Source organism: Aedes albopictus, chromosome 3 (assembly GCF_035046485.1).
Source record: "Aedes albopictus strain Foshan chromosome 3, AalbF5, whole genome shotgun sequence".
Lineage (NCBI taxonomy): Eukaryota > Metazoa > Arthropoda > Insecta > Diptera > Culicidae > Aedes > Aedes albopictus.
Genome location: NC_085138.1, coordinates 315,026,023 through 315,048,155, shown reverse-complemented (window position 1 = coordinate 315,048,155; position 22,133 = coordinate 315,026,023). Strand labels below are relative to the sequence as shown.

At 38.8% G+C, this 22,133-nt stretch overlaps 1 protein-coding gene across 7 annotated transcripts in view; it reads right to left on the bottom strand.

The window, feature by feature from the left end:
- The window catches only part of LOC109425809 (solute carrier family 12 member 4), an 836,994-nt gene that overhangs the window by 126,379 nt on the left and 688,482 nt on the right, over positions 1-22,133 (bottom strand). For all 7 annotated transcript variants that reach the window (XM_062842513.1, XM_029865597.2, XM_062842512.1 and 4 more), the window contains exons 13-14: positions 584-740; positions 93-485 (exon numbers count right to left, since the gene is read on the bottom strand). In XM_062842513.1, coding sequence (XP_062698497.1) covers positions 93-485; positions 584-740 — 550 coding nt within the window. The remainder of the gene's footprint in view (positions 1-92; positions 486-583; positions 741-22,133) is intronic.

Sequence of the window (22,133 nt, the reverse complement as noted above, 5' to 3'; positions counted from 1 at the left end):
CGTAAAAAAGTTTATAATTAGTCGTAGTCCGTCAATATGTTTATCCTTTGTTCCAAAAGTACATCTTACTACACCGGTAAATCGTTACTCACCAATGGTAGAACTTGAAGCGCGGTCGCCAGTTGGGCGTCCGTAGCAGTGTCTGGACGGCACAGGCCAGATTCACGAATCCGTAGCACATCAGGAAGAACATGGACAGCAGCGGAGCGAGCAGATCGACGTTACCGAGCAGGATACCGCTCTGGCAGATGAGCAGCGTCAGGATGAGGGCACGGGTCGGTTCGCCACGCTTTGACGACACGGCAAACGGCTCGAGGAACGGTATGATACCGTCCCGGGCGATGGCCTGCAGCAGACGCGGAGCACCCGTTAAACTTTGCAGTCCGGCGCCGAGGGTGGACAGGAACGATCCAATCAGGATGACCCACTGGTTTGGCCAGGCCATGTTTGCCACCACGAGCTTCCCTCCTATCGATTGACCGAATCTGTGCGGGGTGGATAAAGGGTACAACATTAATTGGCGTGATGCTAGATTTTGCAGAGATAAAGTACGCCAACTAATGGCGGCAGTAGTGATACTCACTTGTCTCGCAGTAGTAAATTGTCGACCGTGCCGGCGAACAGCATCACACAGGATAGGTATACGGTGGAGGTGGTCAGGATGGCACCAATCGTACCGATGGGAATACTCTTTTGTGCGTCGGCCAAATCACCGGAACGATTGGATCCGGCCATGATACCTAGTCGGAAGAAAGAGTAGTGAACGAGCACAGTTATTAGTAGAGTTAATATTAAGCCATAATTTTAGAATGTACTGTAACTGTAGATTTTGGAAATTGGCATGAGACATTCTGAGACATTTTCAAAAAAGTTTGACGAAGAAAATATTTTGTGACCCACTTTAATTAAATATGTTTCCAAGAAGCTTTTTGGATCCTACATGAAACATTTAGTACCACGAATACTATTTTCTGTTTTGAGTACTTAATCACAATCAACTACAGTCTCATCTCATCAACTGAATCCTCTTCTTAACACAATTATGATTTTATTTGCACGAGTTTTCTCATAAAACTTGAATAAGTCCCACTTTCGTTGTTTCTGACGAGTAAACCCGCCACCCATTATCGCACAGCTCAACTCCGGGCCGACATTTGTCCTACACTGATTAAAATCTCATCGCCCCTGGAAAGTTTAGTCTCGAGTTCCATTTCCATCGCACCCTAAATAATTTCTCTTCCCGGAAACTGTTTCCCAGGACAGAAAAAAGCCTTGCGTGATGCCGAAAACTTTCCTTCGACTATCAAGAATCGCATGCTGTGCTGCTGGACGAGTCATGCCCCAACCCCACAACGTGGTTCCCTTAGAACATCACGTAACTTGGCGGCGAGAGATATTTGCTGCCATCATCAATGCGGAATCTTCGCAACGACCTAGGAGGGGAATCAGTTCCAACTCTTCAACTTCAACCAGGCGCGAGTGTGGGTGATAACTCTTATAGCTGAAAATTGCAAAATGGCTTGCCTATTCCTGTGACTCGTTAGCTTGGATGCCAGATCTGCAGAATTCTTTAAGTTTATAGAAAATTTGATTTTTGATAACCTGTCGGTCGGCTTTGACGCCGAATTTACTTCCATCATAATTATATGGATGTCGTCTAAGCAATTCCAGTGATTAACTTAAAAGAATAACCTGTTTTAGTCTCGTTTTCTTTTAGCCATTATAACTCCACTGAGGCAGAGAAAGCTTCTCGCCTCGGCTATGCTTTAATTTTTGAATTTGTATCATGAATGAGCTCGGACCCCCATTATTTCCGTTACGTCTACTAATCGTCGCCGAAGATCCTCATGTTGCCAAAACAATAGTTTTACAATAGTATCACTAATGTACGACCTTCTGCAAATACAACCTTCTTCTGGATATATCTTTCTATTACACTCTCGAGTGGAACGAATTTGGACCGGGTCAAGGGGGGGTCAGGTCTGTACCTAAACTCCTTGCATACCATTTCATACAAAGCCGGCATCGATCACTAATTTCGATCTACAGCTGGCTACTCTACTACTGGCTGCCTGAACCATATCCATCATTGTCACATCTGATTCCGAAATGAGTCCTCATCAAGCTTCGATGGATAACTGATGTTTTAGAGCTGCATGAAATTCTCCGGGTCCGAGGAAAACAACAGAAACCCGTTAGAGAAGTGTTGGCAGGACTTGATCTGGAATACATGAACCTGATTTACCAGTTTTTGAAACGTGTTGATGTCAGAGTTTGATGTAGTACGTTCCTTGTTTTCGTTGTCCGCCCTTTGGTTTTGTTGTTCGCCCCTGTCTGTCGTCACCCCCCTTCCGTTTGTCCTATTCTTGTCGTTGTCTACCGATAAAGTCCTTTCTTTTTTGTTCCATTTCAGATAAGGACATTTTGCCCCATCAATGTTTTTAGTATAAGTTAGCAAATAATTTAGTTTAAGACGCCTAAATCCCTCCTTCCCAATTTTATTTTATTTTATTTTTTTTATCCTTAACCTCGAAACAGCCGTGAGTACTTCGGCTTCCCAAACTAACATAGCATTAAGGCAGTAAATATTGTAAAATGTAAAATATATTGTAAAAAACAACAAATGATTTCGGCTCAGTTATGCCCATGAGGCGCCGAATAAGTAAAAAAAACTGATATTTTGTGGCTTCTCAGACTTGACAAAATCAAAACGCTGTTATTTTGTTTTGTCCGACGTTTCGGTCCGTTTGAGACCTTCTTTAGGGACTCAATACAGTTACAGTGGTCTTGTCCAGTGTGGTTGGGCAGAACCTGTGACTGTCGCATGGATCGAGTTTTCCCGCACAATCGCAGCCAAATCGGATGCCTTATCGGAAACAAAACTCGGTCCAACGTTAGCACTCCGGAATTTAGTACCTAACCCGAGAACGATCACCATTGGTTTTCTGGACAACGGCAATATTGATGATTTTTAAGTTGAGTAATGGAACCACGATGCACCCAAGAAAGCATTTTGGAGACTCTCCATTGCAGTTTACGGTATTTGTAGTCCTGACAACTCTTCAACCCTCTGGACTGCAAATGACTTGGACAATATCGCATCCACCAACGTATTGATGTACTACCAGAATACAAATGGGATCAACTGTTTCCATCAGAGTGTGCCTCATGAGCAACGTTCTTCTTCTTCTTCTTGGCGTAACGTCCTCACTGGGACAAAACCTGCTTCTCAGCTATTACAGTTATTAACTGAGAGCTTCCTCTGGGGGTTGAGAAGTCCCAAAAAATGACCACGTGGTTTATGGACAGCCCCTTATACTTTGTACAGCGCCTAAATGTATTCTATTCTAATTGTACTATATCGAACTGGTTACCGCTGCTGTCACTTTCTACCGTATCATGGTAGAATGATGAGCACGAGGATGTTGATGTGTGACTCTTGTTCCTTCTCCAGTCCAATTGGGGGTCCATCCACTTATGAAGTGAACGTGTAGCCACTACGCTACGGGCCCCGACTTCCAAAGGGCCTTGTTTCAGCAATTCCTCCTGATAAATCTTCACGGATTTCTCTTGATATTCATGTCTGGTTTCATCTTGTAGTTTCCCCCGAGAATTCGGAAGGGATTCTTCCCAGGATTTCTCGATAAATTCCTCTTGGTTCTCCATTTTGCATGGAATCCTTTCATGTATCCATCTTTGGATTTTTCCTGGAATTCCTCCCGAGATTCCTCTAGGGCTTCCACCTAGGATTCTTTGTATGATTTCTCACGGGATTTCTTTAGGGGTTTCTCCCGGCGCTCATGCAGTGATATTTTTCTTCATTGATTCCTTGCAAGATTCTTTGAGGGATTGCTCCCGAATTCTTTCACAGAATATTTCCCATATTCCATCAGGAACTCTCTAAGGATTTTTGGGTTTTCTCCGGGATTCCTTCAGTGATTTCTTTCTGGCTTCTTCAAAGGATTGCTTTAAGAATTGATCATTTTGTTCATTCGTTGATTTTTTACCGGGTTTCCTTTAGACATGCTTCCCTAGTTTCATTCATATATTCTTTCAAGGATTCTTTCTGTTTCTTCTTAAAAGATTTCTTCCAGAATTCATTCCGATATTCCTTTATTGATTGCTCCCGGGATTTCTTCCAGGATTTTTTCCGGCATATATTTAGATAGATCCTCTTGGATTTTATCAGGGACTCTTCCCGGTATTTCTTCAGAGATACTAGGATTTCTTCATTGATTTCTGCTGTGATTCTTTTATGGATTTCCTTTGGAGTTTCTCCAAGATACCTTCCGGATTTCCTTCGTACGTTATTCCCAGATTTTCTACAGGGATTTTTCCTGCGATTCCACCAGGATTCTGTCAAGGGTTCCTCCAGGATATATTTTTATAGGCTTCATTTAGGAAGCCCTCCCGAGATTCCTTAATTGATTCCTCCCGGGATTCTTTGAAGCTCCCCCCTGAATTTCTTCTTTTTCTGCGCGCGTCGTCTTTATTGATTCCTCCCGGTTTTCTTTGAAGTTCCCCCAGAATTCCTTCTTTTTCTGCGCGTGTCGTCTCCTGGGGATTTTTCATGGAATCCTTTCGGGATTCTAATGTGGATTATTTCCTACATTGTGTCATGGATTCTTTCTCGGTTTTCTTCCGGGATTCCTTCGCTTCGGGTTTTCTTCTGGGGTTCCTCCTGGGATTCCTTCCTGGATTCCTTCAGGGATTTCTTCCGCGATTCTATCTGAAATTCCTTTATTAACTATTGCAGCGATTCCTTTCCACATTTTGAAAAGTTCATTTAGAGATATCTATGGAGATTTCAGTTGAGTTTTTCAGGGATTCCTCCTTTGATTCCTTCATTGATTTTTTGCTTTCGGATTTTTTTTCAGGAATTGCTTTGGGATTCCTACTGAGATTTTTTAAAATGATTCCTTCAAAGATCTTTTCAAGGATTTCTTTAGAGATTTCTCCAGGTATTTATTCAGAAACTCCTTCCGGAATTTCTAAAGGGATTCCTCTCAGGATTCTCTTAGAGATTCCTCCAGCATATTCAAAGGGTCTCCTTTTGAGATGCTTTCAGAGATTACTCCAAGGTTCGCTTAGGGATTCATCAGGGATTTTCACCCGGATTCCATCAGTTTTCTTGGGTTATCTCCCAGGTTTTCCTTCAGGTACTTTTTCCCGGGCTTCCTTCGTTGAGTTCTTCCGGAATTCCTTCAGCACTTGCTTCCAGGATTGCTTCATTGAGTGCAACAAGTGCTCCTGGAATTCGTTCATTTATTCTTACAGGGTTACCTTCGGGGATTCCTCCCGATATTCTTTCAGTGATTTTTCCTGGGATTCCTTCATTTATTTCTACCAGGGTTTCTCCCGGCATTCTCTCAGGGTTTCCTTAGATTCATCAGGAGATTTTTTCTATAGAACCTGTCAGGGATTTCTCTAGAGATTTCTCTAACTATTTTTGCATCAATTATTCCTGGATTTATTTTAGTGATTTCGCCCAGGATTTCTTCAGAGACTTCTCCCGATATTCTTTCAGAGAATCCTTCTGAGATTCTTCTATCGGTTTCTCCAAGAATCCTTTCAGGATTCCTTCAAGGGTCGATATTGTTTCCAATATTTCTCCTAGGATTCCTTCTGGGTTACCTCCAGAATTATTTATGAAACTTCTCTTAAGATTACTCTAGGCCCTAGAGTCTAGGGTTCTTTCATGGATTACTCTCGCATTGATGTATCTAGGATTTTTTCCTAGGGGGTGCTTGGGGTTTCAGTTTTATCGGTTTTCAGGTTGTTTTGCTTTTTAATTGTAAAAGGAAGTACCGATCCACCCTCAATTTCTTAGTATGATGATAAACTGCGTCGCGGGAAAAATTAGCCCGCATTGTATCGAGCCTGGTTTGTACGTATAGAACAAGAAATTAGTGTTTTCGGCAAAAAATTCTTTCGGTAATTACTCAGAGAATATTCCCGGCAATTTATTTCAATTCTTTTGGAAATCTCTCAGTAATTCCTTTGGATTTGATCAATTTCTTTGATAATATCTTTGGATCCCTTTCGGCAATTTCTTTAAGAATTTATTTGGTAATATGTTTGGAATTTGATACTAAACACCTTTCAAATTTCATCGGCAATTCCACAAGGACTAGGAGTTTATTTGGCTTTTTAATTTCGTTGACAAATCCTTTGAAATGTTTTCTCGGGTATTCCTTCGCCAATTTTTTAGTAGTCTTTAAAGCATTGGTTTGGTAATGTCAGCAATTCTATTGATATTTACTTTTTTAAATTCTCCAATTACTCTTCATGAAATTCTTTTGGGAATTATATTAGTGCAGCCTTTGGTAATTCATTCGACAATCACTCTGGGTAATTCCTCACATTTTTTTTTTCATTTTACAGCCATTCTACTTTTTGGTATTTTTGTCGATTTTTTGGACTTTCATTATCTAAGTATACTATTCGGTATTCCTTCGCCAATTCCTTTGGAAATTTTTTTTATAAATCGCTTCTATAATTTAATTGAAAACTCTTTAGACTCTAGATTTCTTCAGTAATTATGTGCGGAATTCCTGCAGCACTTAATTTTGGAATACCTTCGGCAATTCCGATGTTACATGCATTGAAAATGGATTTGGAAATTTCATCAGTAATACCTTGGGAAATTTTGGAAACTTCGATTATTACTTTGGGAACTTCTTCGGTAATTCCATTGGAAATTAATTCGGTAAATTTCTTAGAGATTTCCTTTGTGAATTTATTTAAAAAAAAACCTTGTCACGGGGATTCCACGGCAATAACTTTTAGGAATTTTTACTATTTTTTTAGAAATTCCTTTGATGATCGCGGACATTTTTTTGAGAATTTCTTCGAACATTTTTAATTACAAGTTTTTACCGTATAAGCCTATTGGATTTCACTTCAGATTTCTCTAGTAATACCTCCTATGATTTCAATGGAAATTTCAACTTTTCTCAAAATTCGTTTAGGGATTCTTCTAGAGGCTCCTATTGGGATTCTTTCAGCCGGAACTCTTTGGAGAAGGCCAAGAGGAGTTCCAGCAGTAAAACCATGATTAATTTCTCGAGTAACCCATGAATAAAAATTCTAGAGCAATTCCTGGATGAGTCTTTTGAAAAATCCCTGGAATAATCAAAAGCATTTCTGGAAGTATCCTAGGAAGACGGCCTTAATAAATCCCAGCAAGAATGCCAAGGGAAATCCCTAGAGGGATTCTTGCAGGTATCACAACAAGAATTTCTGGAGGAGACCTAGGAGGCATTCATGAAACATTAGAAACAGCAGGTATCACTTATGGAATCCCAGGAGGAATTCCTGGATGATAGTCAAGAGGTGTTCCTGGAGGAATCCAATGGTAAATATTTGGAGAAATCCCAGGAAAGAATCCCTACAAGAATTCCTGGATGTAATACAGTAAGAATTTCTGGAGGAGTCCTAGGAGGAATTTCTGGAAGAACCACAGCAGGAATAGCTTGAGCAATCCAGCTGAAATTCCTGGAGGAAGAAGGCCAAGAGGAGTTCCTGGAAGAATATCATGAGAAATTTATGTAAGAATCCTTAGATAAAAACTCCTGGAGGAATCACCGGAGAGCTTTTAAAGAAAACACAGAAAAAATCTCAGGAGGTATTCTTAGAAGGACTCTGGGATGTATCATTATAGAAATCTCAGCAGAAATCCTAGGAGAAATTGCTGGATGATACTATACTGCAATTTCTAGAGGAACCCCATCAGGAATGCCTGGGGGAATCCAAAGAATACTTAGGCATGGTACACAAATTCCGTAACGCTAAAATTGGTCATTTCAGGCCAACTTCCCCCCCCCCCCCTTCGTAACGCTTTTTGTATGGAAGCTTGGAAATTTTTTGTATGGGTCGTAACGCTACGCTGGACTCCCCCCTCCCCCTACAGCGTTACGTAATTTGTGTACGATGCCTTAGAGAAATCTCTGCAAGAATCGATAGAGATATTCTGGAAACATCTATGGAGAAGGCCCTGAAGGAATCGCAGGAGGAATTTCTGAAGGAATCTCAGGAAGATTTCACGGAAAAATTCCAGCCACAATGCTAGGATAAATTCGAAAAGGAATCACTATAGAAGAATTTCCGGACGTATCATAGTAAGAATTTCTGGAGGAATCGCAGGAGAAGTTGTTTGAGGTATGAGGTATTCTTGGAGGAAGGCCAAAAGGAGTTTCTGCAGGAATTCCATGAGGAATTTCAGGAGGAATCTTTGGATAAAATCTCTGAACGAATTCCTGGATAAGTCCTTGGAGAAATCCGTGGTAGAACAACTACAGGAATTTCTGCAAGAATTCCAGGAAGACTGTCTATGGAAAGATACCAGCAAAAAAAAAACAGGAGAAAGTTCTAGAAGAATCCGTAGCATAGTTTCTGAAGTACCAAGGTTAGAATTTCTGGAAGAATTGCTTGAGGAATCCCAGCTGGAATATCTGTAGAAATTCCTAGAATCCCAGGAGGTAGTTATAGAAGTTGTTTCTAAAAAAATCCTAGAATCAGGAATGCCGGGGGTATCCTAAGAGATGTTCCTCTAACAAATGTCTGAAGGAATACCTACAGTTCTCCTTGAAAGAATCGGTAGAAATATACTGGAGGAATACCTGATGGAATCGCAGGACGATTTTTAGGAAGAATCTCAGGAAGTATTGCAGCAAGTAAGCATGCCAGGAGAAATCCCTAGAAGTATTTCTGAAGGAGTCCTCATGGGAATTGCTTGAAGAATTCCAGCTGGAATTTATGGAGGAAAGCCAATAAAAGTTCTTGGATAAATCCCCTGTTGAATTTCTGGAAGAACCTCTGGGGGAAGTCCTGGATATATCCTTGGAGAAATTTGTGGAAGAATCACCGAGGGGATTTTTTTTAATTCCCTGGGAAATTTTCCGGAAGAACTGCCCTAGTAGAATTCCTGAAGGTACCACAGGGAGAACTTTTGGAGGAGTTCTAAGAGAAATTGCTGGAAGAATCGCAGCAGGAGTTGCTTGAGGAATCCTAACCACAACTTCCGGAGGAATTCTGTGAGAAATTTCTGAAACAATCTCTGAATAAAATCTCTGATGGAATTCTTGGAAGAATCACACCGGAGGAACTTCTGAAAAGAACCCCGGAGGATTGTCTTGAATAATTCCACTTCGAATTCCTGAAGGAATCCCAAGAGATTTTTTTTGAGATATCCCTAGAAGAATTCCAAGAAGTATCATAGTAAGAATTGCTGGATCAATCTCTGCAGAAATTTCTAGTATATAAAACCCCATCAGGACTGCCTGGAGAATCAAAAAAGAAGTTTATTGAAGAAATATCAGGAAGAATCTATGAAGAAAGCCTAGAGAAATTACTGTATGAATAGATAGAGGTATTTCTGGAGGAATCCATGGAGAAATCTGTTGATTGTTCTTACCAATATCCAAAACGCCAAAACGTATAACAGGTAGGGGAAATTACCTATTCTCGGCCGTTTTGTTCTCTTCGTCTTGGGGGGTTTTTTGAAACCTATTGAACTCAGAGTTGGTCTCAAATCCTTCCCAACTAAGCTGAATTATATGGCCAAGTTTCAGGAAATTTGACTGACAAAAACCCTCCATGACGAAGAGAACAAACCTGCCGATAATACCCATTGTCACCCTATATAATTAGTTTCGGGTGTGCTTAAGTTATGTTCAAATGTGCAATTAATACAGGCATGTGTCAGGCATTCCTTCAAAGACTCTGTCGTTATCCTTTCAGGGATTCTTCCAGGAATTCCTTCCAAGAATCATCCCTGGATTGCTCAAGAGCATGGCGCAACATTCAATGGTAACAATGAAGATGTACCAAGAATAAGGGTTAACATACACCTGATTCTTTTTTTTGTGTGACTGTAGTAAAAATATTTACCGAGAATCCATAAAAGCATGTCAACTTAACGAATTCCGTCCATCAGGGATCTGTTTGGAATCGTCTTCCGGCGATTGTGCCGGGAAATACGTAAAGTATTTAAAGCTACCAAGGTAATGTATTCAATAAACCTCGAAAGGTTTAATACCATCAACCTATCAATTGAAGGTGCATGTTGATATTGATTTATAAAATGTTGGCAATTTGGCATCCCTGATCCTGAGCCGAATATCTAGCAAAACTCCAGTAATAGTCTGCAATAAATTTCACCAGCTCAGTTCGTCAAATCCGAGTCAACAGCCGGGACCAAGTCGCAACTTTCAGCCCCGTCCCCCGCTCGCTGTTTCAAGTGGGAAAAGTTTTGGCTTTTATGACACCCCAGCGCGCTCCGAAAACTGCACGTCTCCTTTTTCTCCAATTCGGAAGTTCGCGCCGCTTCAGACTGGCTGAGTAGTGATTTGGGTGGGCGTGATGTTGTTATCTCATCTTCAAGCCGGAGCTGGAGCGAACGGTGACCGACGACGACGAGGACCGGCTGCGATACGGTTTCCTAAACTGCCAAAACATCAACGGTTACGGCTGTCCCATTTACTTTATGACCTTCTCCCTGGCCGGCTGCTACTAGCTGCTGCTATCTGCTTCTTGATGCGAGACTGATATGTAGCTTAGACTGATAGGGTTTCGCGCAGAGATTGCGATCGGATGGGTCGTCTGGCAAATGTCCCCTCCGATGGGTACACGTAGGGGCACTAATGGGAGAGCTCAAATTATGTGAAACTAATTGACGAACGGATTGATTTTGTCAGCTGGCGTAGCCGTAAAGGAGAACAATGATTTGCTAAATGGCTGATGATATGAGACTGTAGGTTGTTTGGAAAGAGTGGTTTTTGTTAGAGAAAATGACTGTTATGGAACAAAAGTGCTATTGTTTATGGCAATTTTACCTACGATTAATTTCAGATATGCTTTCAAGCAGCGATATTGAAGAAGTTTATTGTGAACTACATTTTTCTGTTTTCAGAATGGGTGAGTATAATTTCAAAAGCAGTGCATTCCAAGATTTTTTTTTTAAATTTCTCCAGGGCTACAAATATTTCCGCAAGAATTTCTACAGAAATTTCTTTTAGAATTCTTCTAGGTAGATTTCAATTCACCAGGAATAACTTTTTAAATTCTGCTTAGGCAAAAAATCTGTTTGGTACGATCTTAGGAAATCCTCTAAATTCTTTCAAAGTTTCATTCATAAACTCTACCAGAGTTTTTTTTTGTCAGACGTTCCTTCAGAAATCAGTACAGGTATTTTTTTAGAAGACCATAAGAGAATTGTTCTGGAATTGATAAAGGGTTTCCATTGAAAATTTCCACAACAATGTGTCCAGAAATTTCTTTAGGAATTCTACCAGAAAATTCTGCTTGTATTCCTATTTTTTGCATTATTACTTTTAGTGAATCAGGTAGAAATTCCCCCTGAGTTTCCAGCAGGAGTTCAGACAGATATTCCTTCTGGATTTTCTCCGTGCATTTTTTTAGCATTTTCTTCGGTATTTTTACTATAGATGAATACAAGAATTTTCTCTGCGAATTCTTTAATGGATCCATAATTATTTCTTAGGAATTTCTACAGAAAATATCTTAGAAATATTGTAAGGATTTTACTGTAGCTTAGTAATGCGTTTCCCCAGGTATAACAACAAGATTTCCTTTCAAAATACACGAACAGATTGCTCCAGGAGTACTCTCAGAAAATTCTCCAAGATACTTAAAAATGGATTTTTCTAGGAATTTTCCACAAAATTCTCGAATAAACTTTTTTTTTTAAAATTCCACCACAGGTTTGCTGAGGAGTTTCTTCAGGTGTTACTCCTGGGAGATCTTCAGATTTTCCTTAAATTCAGTGTTTCTACAACAATACAACAATAGGGCCCATATAGCCGAGGCGGTAAACGCACGGGTATTCAGCATGACCATGCTGAGGGTGACGGGTTCGATTCCCGGTCGGTCCAGGATCTTTTCGTAAAGGAAATTTCCTTGACTTCCTTGGGCATAGAGTATCTTTGTGCCTGCCACACGATATACACATGCAAAATGGTCATTGGCAGAGGAAGCTCTCAGTTAATAACTGTGGAAGTGCTCATAGAACACTAAGCTGAGAAGCAGGCTTTGTCCCAGTGAGGACGTTACGCCAAGGAGAGGAGAGGAGGACAACAATACTTCCTGAGACCTTAACAAGAATTCTACTGAATATCTTCCGGAATTTTTGCCGAGTTTCAGAATTTTCTTCAGGAATTTTAAAAGTTCTTCCTTGGAGTTTTTCAGAAATTCATTTAATTCTTTTTTTTTTAAATCCTACATAGATTCCTTCGGAAAATCTTCTCCAAAGCTTCCTTGAGGAATACCGTCAGATATTCTCGCAGAATTTCCTATGAGGATTTCTTTAAGAAATTAGTCGTCCTGCAGTACCGTCACAAATATTTTCTGAATTTCCTGCAGGAATTAGTTTAGATATTCCTTTGGTGATTTTTTTTCAATAGGCTCTTGCACAAAAAAAAATAGTGGAAGAATTCTGGATAGCATCTCTGAAGAAATTTCCAAAGAAATTGCTGTGGTTTGTCTAAAGAAATCTCTTGAAAAACTCCTGGTGATATCTTTGGAAATTCCTAGATCAAGTTTTTGAAAATTTTGTGAAGGGATTCCTGGACAAATAATCCTGAAACAACTTCTGAATTATCTTTGGAAGAATTCCTGGATAAATGCTTTGAAGATTACCTTAGGAATTTTCTCAATACCTCCTTGATTCCTTGAGAAAAAAATCATGAGAAACTTTTGAAGGAACTCTGGAAGTGATTTCAAAAACATTTCTGAATAGAATTCGTGGAGGAACTTTTGAAAGAATCTCTTTAACAAATGACTGCAGTAATTACAGACAAAAATGCTGGTAAAATGCTTGAAGAAACCCCTAAATAAATTTCTTTGGAATTCCTTGAGGACTTTCTAAAGGAATCATTTTAAGAAATCCTGGAGGTACCTTTGAAGGAATTCTGTAAAGAATTGCTTGAGCAATTTCTGAAGGGATTAGTACAAAAAAAAACAAGTTTTGAAGGAAATCTTGTGGAAATAAAAAAAAAATCTGGAGGAGTTCTTTAGAGAACCACCGAAGAAATTTATAAAAGATTAATAAAAATTTCGAAGGAAAATAACAAAACACCTGGAAGAATTTGAGAACCTTCTGCACAGGTATACATAGAATAATTTCTGAAAAAAAAAATATCTAAAAGAATCGCTGAAGCAACGTCTGAATTATTCATTGAAAATCCCTGGACAAATGTTACATGGAAGAAGTTCTGGAGAATCTTCCAGAAGAATCACTAAAGAATTGTCTTGAGTAATTTTTTTAATTCAATAAACACCTGAGAGAACTCCTGAATATATGGAGTCAAATCTGAAGGAATATTTCGAGAAATTCCTAAAAGAAAGATTCTTTTGAAGAATCTCAGAATCTTTGTGAAAAAAAAGTCCTGGAACTGCACGATTAGCAAATCTTTGAGGGATTTCCTGCAGAAACCCGTGGAATAATTCTGGATCAATTTCTTGAAAAATTCTCAGAAAAATTCCTAGAGAAATCCCAGAGAAAATCTTCTTAAAGAAACTCTGATAGTTCTGGAGGAATTTCATAAGTTTTTATTAAGAAAAAACATAAAGGAATACATGTACAAATTTCTGTAGCAAGAGTAACCAGCTGTGATTTTACCTTGACAGCACTGGTCAATGCAACCTCTGTTCTGATTCCGCAAACAGCTTCAGGTCGTCCTTAAAGTAGTTATTCTTGTACTCCTTCTCCCTCTTTTCAATTGCATCATCATATGATGAGGGAGTTCATTGCAAAGTAGAATCATAGTAGACAAAAAGGATCGTCTAAAAATATACTCCTCAGAGTCCTGGACCACAACACGGCAACACTTCGTCTAGTTCTCCTCTAGGAGTTACATGTAGGATTCCCAAAAAGTTTTTTATTAAATTTTTATGGGGGACTATTTAGGACTTCCTCCGAAGTTTTGCGACTCTTTCCGAATCTTGAAAAACAAAAAAAAAATCCTTAACAAGTTTCATCTGTGATTCCTCCAAGGAAGTCCTCCTAGGATTCCTTCATAGAATCATTTCGCGATTGCTCCAGAAGTTTCTTCTAATCTCCACCCGGTGTTTCCGGACGAACTCCTTCCATGGTTCTTTCTGGGATTGCACCAAGATTTTCTTCTGAGATTACACAAGGAGTGCCTTCTGGGATGCATCCAGGAGTTTCATTAGAGATTTCTTTTGGGATTCCTCCATCATCAATTTCTTTCTGAATTTCTTCAGTTGTTCATTTCGGGATTCCTTCAGGAACTCCTTTAAAAATTCCTGCAGGAATTCCGGGATTCCTACAGGACTTTTCTAAGAATTTCATGCAAGATTCCTCCAAAAGTTCTCGGGTTTTTTTCTTCAGAAACTTAAGAAATTCTAAAATTTATCAAGGAAAACCTTCCAGGTATCCTCCAAAATCTTCTTCTGATATTCCTCTAAGAATATCGTCCGGGATTTCCCCAGGAACTCTTTCAGAGGAAACTGGTATTGCTTGAAGAACTCCTTCCGGGTTCCCTATAGGAACTCTTTCTGCTTTTCTTCCAAGAACCTATTTCAGAATTTCTCCAGGTAGTTCCTCCGAGGTTCTTCCGAGAACTCATTCCGGGAATGCTCCCGAAATCATTTTTTGATTCCTTCGGAAACTACTTCCGAGATCTCTCTGCGAACTACTTCCGGGAATCCTTCAAAAGCATCACCCGATAGTTTTTTCAAGAACTTCTTCCGAGATGGCTCCAGCAATTTCTTCCACGATTCCTTTGGAATCATCCTCCGGTATCTCCTTCCAGCTCTTTCTGGCACTCATTCATGCATTTCAGATTCGTTTGAGAACTCCCTCCGGGATCTTGTACCAGGATTTATCGAGGAACTCCTTCCGGGATTCCTCCAGGTACTTCATATGGGATTTTTTCGTGAACTTCATCTGGAATAATTCCATGGACTCTTTCTGGTAATTCTTCCAGAAACAGCTTCCGGATTTTTGAAAGAACTTCATCCGGGATTCTTCTAGGTACTATTTTCTGGGTTCCTGCAGGGATTCCTGGATTCCTTTCAGGACTTTTCGAAGTATTTTTTGCAAAATTTCTCCAATAGTTCCTTCGTTTTTATCAGGAATTTATTTAGTTATTCTAACATTTATCTAGGGAAACCTGCCAGGTATCCTCCAAAATTTTCTTCTGGTTCGTTCGGATTTTCTTCAGGAACTCTTTCAGGGGCTACTTCTGGTATTGCTTCAAGAACTCTTCCAGTTCTGAAGTTCTTGCCGATTCTTCTAGAATACCTTCGGAAGTTCATACTGGATTTTTCCCCGATGTAACTGAGGTAAAAATCACCCAGGTTTTTATAACGGAACTTCTCATGGAGATTTTTTTGTCGTATTTATATAATTACTCATAAAGTTCTTGTGAAGTTCTTTGATGAACTCCTCGATTACTTTTTAAGAAGCCATCGGCTTTGTAAGGTATTTCCCCTGGAGTTCCTTCTGGGATTCCTGGAATAGTTTCTTCCGGGATTATATTTTCTTCTGGAATTCCCAGAAAATACCACTGAAGACATTCCAAAAGAAGCTACTGAAAGGGTCTCGGTCAAAATTCCTGGACGATACTCGAAGCTTCTGGAGAAATCCTGGAAATATTTGACATCACAGAAGGAATTCTGTAAGGGATTCCAAAGAGAACTTCTGCAGAAACTCCAAGAAGAGCCTCAGATGGAGCTCCCTGAGGATTCACTGACGGACTCCTAAATATACTAAATTCTGGAATAAATTTAAGAATCGTAGGACACATTGCTGGGATAATCGCAGAAGAAATTTTGAGAGGAATCCTAGATGGAATTAGTAAAAATCTCGGAACAAATTCTAGTTGCAATACAATGAATTTCTGGAAGAATTCAGGAATTTAGCAACCGCAGACGGAATTCCGGCCACCAAAAGACTTATAATATTTGTCACAGCAACCGTGGCGTGCCGTGCCTTGTAGCAAGAAAGATAACTGAACGCTAGGCTGAACGACATTTACGATTGCTAGGTGTTTCTACTGGCTATGCAGGGCACTGTGATCGAATACTTGCTGGGATTTGAACATGAAAACTGCTCACGTGAGCACAGTTTTTCAACAGTACACGAACAGAACACGTCCAAAAGCATCTCTGCGAAGAATCTCGACGTAGTCGAAGCAGTCATCAACGATGTAGCCGAGTGCACCATCGGGCACGTAGAATGAAAGCAACAGAAGAATTGGCCAACAAGTATGCAGCGTGGAGTGCAAAAAGGTTTTGATGGAGAAGAACGCAATACTGCAGCATGGAACCCGGCAGAACGATACAAATGGGAAGGTGAATACACTATTGGGAGACAAAACGCTAATTGGAAGAAGCGGAGTGCGAAGAAATGCAAGTGTCGTGTTGTTATGAAGATACACGGAAGCTATACGTATCTTGCTACAGCTTCATACAGAGAGCCGTAAAGTAGGAATATGGACTGCAGCAACTTGAAGACCGGTTCTGGACATGAGATGATTGGAAGGTGAAACACGGGCTTAGACAACTGACTTCGTTAACCGCATGGTCGCGAAGCTCACAAATCTTGTATAGTTAGGTGAACAATTGTAGTGTGTCACTTATTTTTTTGTCAAACGCAAGCATTATTGCGTTGACTGGCACCATGAATTTAAGCTTGTTTCGCAATTTGAGTAGCATAGGTACGTTCCAACTTCCAAGTAGCAACCGATCCTCCTCTTCCTCGCATGGTATCTCTGAGTACAATCTAAAGCTCACTCAGTCACGTACTACAACATTACACGCTAAACGTTGCTCAAACCGTTAGCTTTGTTGAGTTACCCACAGTAAAAAGAAAATTACACATTTTGAGGAAGTATTAAAATCACAATTTTTTTTTGAACGCCTACCTCAAAAAGGTCTTTATGATAAGCTCACACGTTTACTTAATAGATTTACAGGATGTAAATGTCCAGCCTTGGGCTGAAATTCTCTGTAATAAAACTAATTATAATTATAATAATTTACTGGAGATACAAGATACTATAATAATTCGAAAATGTTTTAATTAATCATAACAGTATAAAGAAAAAATCGAGCATTGAATAATTTTTATGTGCAAGTTCCACAACTTAGTGTGTGAATTGTTTTTAGCGTGTTGTTGGAGCTGCCAGCAAGCAATCGAAACGAATGAATAATTGAACTTGAACTTGATGTGCTGCTCCGTTCAACCTAGACATACCGATTGCATGTTGCTGAAATTGATGATGGCCACGTCCGTCGGTCGTCCGACTACCACCACCGGTCGGAGATCCATACCCATATACAAGAGAATACAGCTTTTCCAATTGCTTTCTTGCTCTTGTCCCTGGTGAGTGTTAGGGAAAAGGCTTACTTCTGGGTTCGTAGAAGAACACAATCATCTTGCTGTGGACCAGCTAGCTACCTAGGACAGCTAAGCAACAATGGACGATGAGCCACTCAATATTGATCTTCATTAACATTCATTGAATTCCCAGACAACAATAAATGCCACAAGGCTTCGGGCGGGCGGCCCCTGGAAGCAAAAGTTCCCAAGAAGTGAGCAACTATCTCGGATCTTTGTAAGTCGCTTGAAGGCCTGGCGCTGCCATTTCCAGCAGGTCGGGGATGCGATTCATTTTTCATTTCAGTGGTGCTCCGAAGTTTGAGCGCAACTTTCGAAGCAAGAAATCGGATTTCGGAACATAAAGTGCTACCTAGTTGAAGGATTAATTGATGGCATTTTCGACGATAGCAGGATGTTTTCCTGGCAGATCGGGTATAAGTGGACGGGATAAGTAGTTAACTTTTCAAAAGATAGGTAGAGGTGATTGATTGGGAACAAGGCAGCTACTAACAAGATGGCACGTTTTTTCAGCGTCGAGTGATGGATGAGCGTTTGAATGCAAAGTGGGAGCACGTATTTCTGTTATATGCTTTTCACTACCAGCAAGTTGAAATATTAGCAACAGGCTTCAATATTGAATGGGCATCCTATATAAAATGTGCAAGTTTTTCCATTTTTTTGCCTAGTTCTTCGTATTTATGACTTAAAGTTCACCTTAAGTGTAACCAATATTTGTGTTTATAATTGATACTTGCCATTACTGCGACGTTTTTGGTTATCAACCATCAAATGTTTCTTTTATGTGATTTCGCGGGATTATTTTTACAAATAGGAGAACTTATGTATTTTTGTTTGTTTGCTCTCTTGATTTTGTTTTATTCTCTTCGCCACGGGACGTGTTGTGATACCTGTAGAAATTAAAGTTGCCTCAATCTTTCCCAACCACACTGAACGACCATGTTTCAGGAAATTTGGCCGACAAAAGCCACCCATGACGAGGAGAACAAGTCTGCCAATAATACCCAAAGTCACCCTTATGTAGATAATTCCACTTTTTTCAATGACTGCAACAGATAATCGACATATATTTACACCATTAAGTCCGTCAATGAATCGTGTATTTTTTTTTTCAAACAGATCTGTGATGAAGTGATACAGAATTTCATCAAAACGGCCTGGAATAATCCACTGAGAATTTCTCGAGGAGTGTTATTCTAAATTTTGTCATGAAATTATACATTTTTGCCATCAATATTTCTTGCAGAAAAACTAAAAAAATTTCGACACGGAATTTAATTACGATTTTAACAATCGAATTCGCTCTAGAGATTACTCCAATGACTCATTTAAGAATTCATTTAGGAATTGCTACAAATCCAGTGCTGTCATAGTAAATCCAGAGCTGGATACTCAAAAGTTTTTTTAAATTTGCGCCTTATGCACATAATTTTGATGGTTCTCCTTAAGGCGAAACTGGAAGCATTTCCTCACTTTTTGGTTTTTGATTTTTTTATTAAATAACGAAGCAATATTTTCAAAATCGGGTTTCGTGCACATGTAGAGTATGGATCAAGGTATCTTCTGATTTTTTTTGTAGTAGAAAATGTTTTTCGTTTTTGCAAAAACCATTTTTGAACAAAATATTTCACAAAAAAAAATGGTTTCTTTTGAGTTTTTTTTTGAGAAAAGTCGCTCTCATTGCATTAAGAACATGTTACATACTCAAAATGGCCCAAAGGTTACTTTTTTCTCAAAAATTTCTTCTCTATGTTATGAAAATATCCTAAAAGGTATATCTGAAGTATCTACAAGAGCAATTTCAAAAAGAATCTTTGAACTTTTGCATAAATCTTTAAAAAGATTTTTCAAGAAATACCTGGTAGATACGCTGAATGATTCCGAAATAATTCCAGAGAGATTTTTGGAAGGCATTCCTGGGGGACTTTCTAAAAAACAATGGAAGAACTTTTGAAGAAATTCCTTAAAGAAATTTCTGAAAACAAATCATAACATACTGAAGCAGTCTCTAGAGATGTTTGTTAAGAAATCTCTGAAGAAATTTCAGAACGAATCTGCGGAGGAAATCCATAAGAATGCCCGAAAGAATTTCTAAACAAATCTCCAGTCGAATTCCTGTAGAATCCGCTAGAGCCACTTTTGGAAGAAACCCTGCAGAAATATTTGAAGGAATTCCATGGAAATTATTGAATGAATTTTAACAGGAATTTTTGAAGAAATTTTTGATGGAAAAAATCCATAACGAATATCTGCAAAAACTCCTCCAAATGTGAAATAGTGGTATTCTGATAGTAAAATTTTCAAATCTTCTTATAAATTACTCGAGGATTTTTAGAAAGCATCCCTGAGAGAGTTCGTGCATGTATGAAAAACACCTAGATAAACTTCTGTAAAAACCTAGATAATCTTCTGTATATATCACCGGAAATCTCTTGAGAAATTTATAGGAATTAAAAAAAAGGTTAAATTATTCCAGAATTTATTCCTTGGCATTTCTCCAGGAATATTGGAGGATTTTTCTATTGAGACACTTGCAACGCCCAGTGTCACAGCCGAAAACTTTTTCCTGACAGCTGCGGTGGGAATCGAACCCACGCCCCTCAGCACGATGCGACTAAATGCTTGGTGACACTAGCCACACGGCCACGACGCCACACAAACAATTGCTCCAGGAATCAGTTCTGAAATTGCTGCAGGAGTTTTTTGTGCACTAATCCTTTCAGAAATTGTACCTGAGATTCTTCTAAAATTTTCACAATAAATATGGCCAAGAGCTTTTTTTTTAGAAATTCCTTCATAATTCCTATAGAATTCATGCAGAAATTTATTAACCCTCCGTAACTGTCGCGGTTGGCCACTTCCGCCAGCACCACACTAATGCTGAATACAAAAAGGGAGGTTTTTTTCAACCCAGAGCAGAAGGGAATAACAACAGCAAAAAGAGCTGTGTTATTTGGGCAAAATAACTGAATGATAAAATCGATTATTTTGAAGTTATTACCATAACATATTGTGTTATAAACTTGTCTGTCATAAGCGGCAAAATAACAAATTCCATAACAAAAAAATGTTCCTGGAAAACCATTTCAATAACTTGTTTTGTTAGTTTCACTAGCAACTTAATAACAGTGAATTCTGAAAATATTTCAATAACAAATTTTGATATTAATATGTTATTGATAATAATCGGAGAGCAGAATTTGCTATGATATCAAACTCGTTACTAAATAAGTTATAATACTTATTATATAAAATTATTCGCTTTGTCTCACAAACCCACCAATAACATGAGGTTCATCACTCTGACGTAAGAAATATTTTCAAATGATTGAAAAATACTATATTCAGCTTTTAATTCATTCCAAGAGATTTGAAGTCGCAAGATAATCGAACTTTAGTAATTTCTATATTATCAAATACGACGAGCTTCGATTTCCACCTGTAATTTATAAACTGTTATACTTTAATTGTTTTCGGAGCACGTGTGACCTTTGTTTTTTTTCAGCATAGCACCAGAAGAATTTTTAGAATGCTCAACAGTTTTGCCGAAAATTTTTGGGATATTGTAAATATTGTACAGATTATTAAAATTTTCTTGGAATGATTGTTTTAATTTCTCCGATTTTTCCTGGATTCAAGAATCATGTCCAATATTCCTCCTGGATTCTACAAGAATTCCTCCAAAAAATTTGCTATAATTTCTCCTGAACTTCCTCTGATGATTCCTACAGGACTTTCAACAGAAATTTTTGCAATTTTGTTTTTCTAAAATTCCTCTATTTCGTCAAAAACTCCTTTATGGTTTATCAAATGACTTTGTCATAAAATTCTTCCAAAAATTTGTTGACATATTTGATCATAAACTTTTCCATAAATGATTCCAATTTACGAGAAATTTCTCCGAGAGTTCTTTGACGGAATCTTTCATGGATTTTCAAAGACTCCTCTAGAGTTTCCTCCAGAATCCTGCATAATATCCCTTCAAGGGTTTCTTCAGAATTTCCTGTGATCATTAGTCCTGAAGTTCATCTTAAGATTTCTCTGAAAATTTCTTTGAGGATTTCACCATGAGTTTTTCCGAAAGATTCTCAAGGAGTTTTTCAAAAGATCCTGCCAAGAATCCTAATAATTGCTCAGAAGAATTAACTTCGGAAATTCTAAGAAAACTGCGCCCGTAGTTCTCTTGAAGACTTCTCCAGGGATTTATCGAAAGGTTCCTCTAGAACTGCGAAGTGTTTATCCGAAAATTATTTAAGGAATTCTTAAAAGGAGGATTCCTTTAACAATCCTTTCTGCAGAAATTTCGCCATTATTTCATGGATTTCTGAAGTAATTAAAAAGAATCCTTAAACTTTTGCATAAATCTCTGAAAAGTTTTCTCAAGAAATTCCTGGTGGATTCGCTGAATGATTCCAAAGAAATTCCTGGGTAATTTTTGGATGGCATTTCTGGAGTACTTTCAAAAGAACTACTTTTGAAGAAATTCGTTAAAGCAGTTTCTGAAAAAAATCTTAGAATATCGTCGTTGGGGTTGAGAATGGGTCAAAATGCATACTTCCACATTTATTGTTCAATAACTTTTAGTTCTTTGAGTGAAACAGTCCTTTGGTCACTGGAATGTGATCTTTGGTAATGCATGCACAAATGATGAAAAAATATTTTGAGTTCGTAAATTTTCCTTGAAACTGCAAGTGTATGAAAAATGACCCATTCTCAGCCCTCCGAGGAGGTGAGAATTGATCAAGGG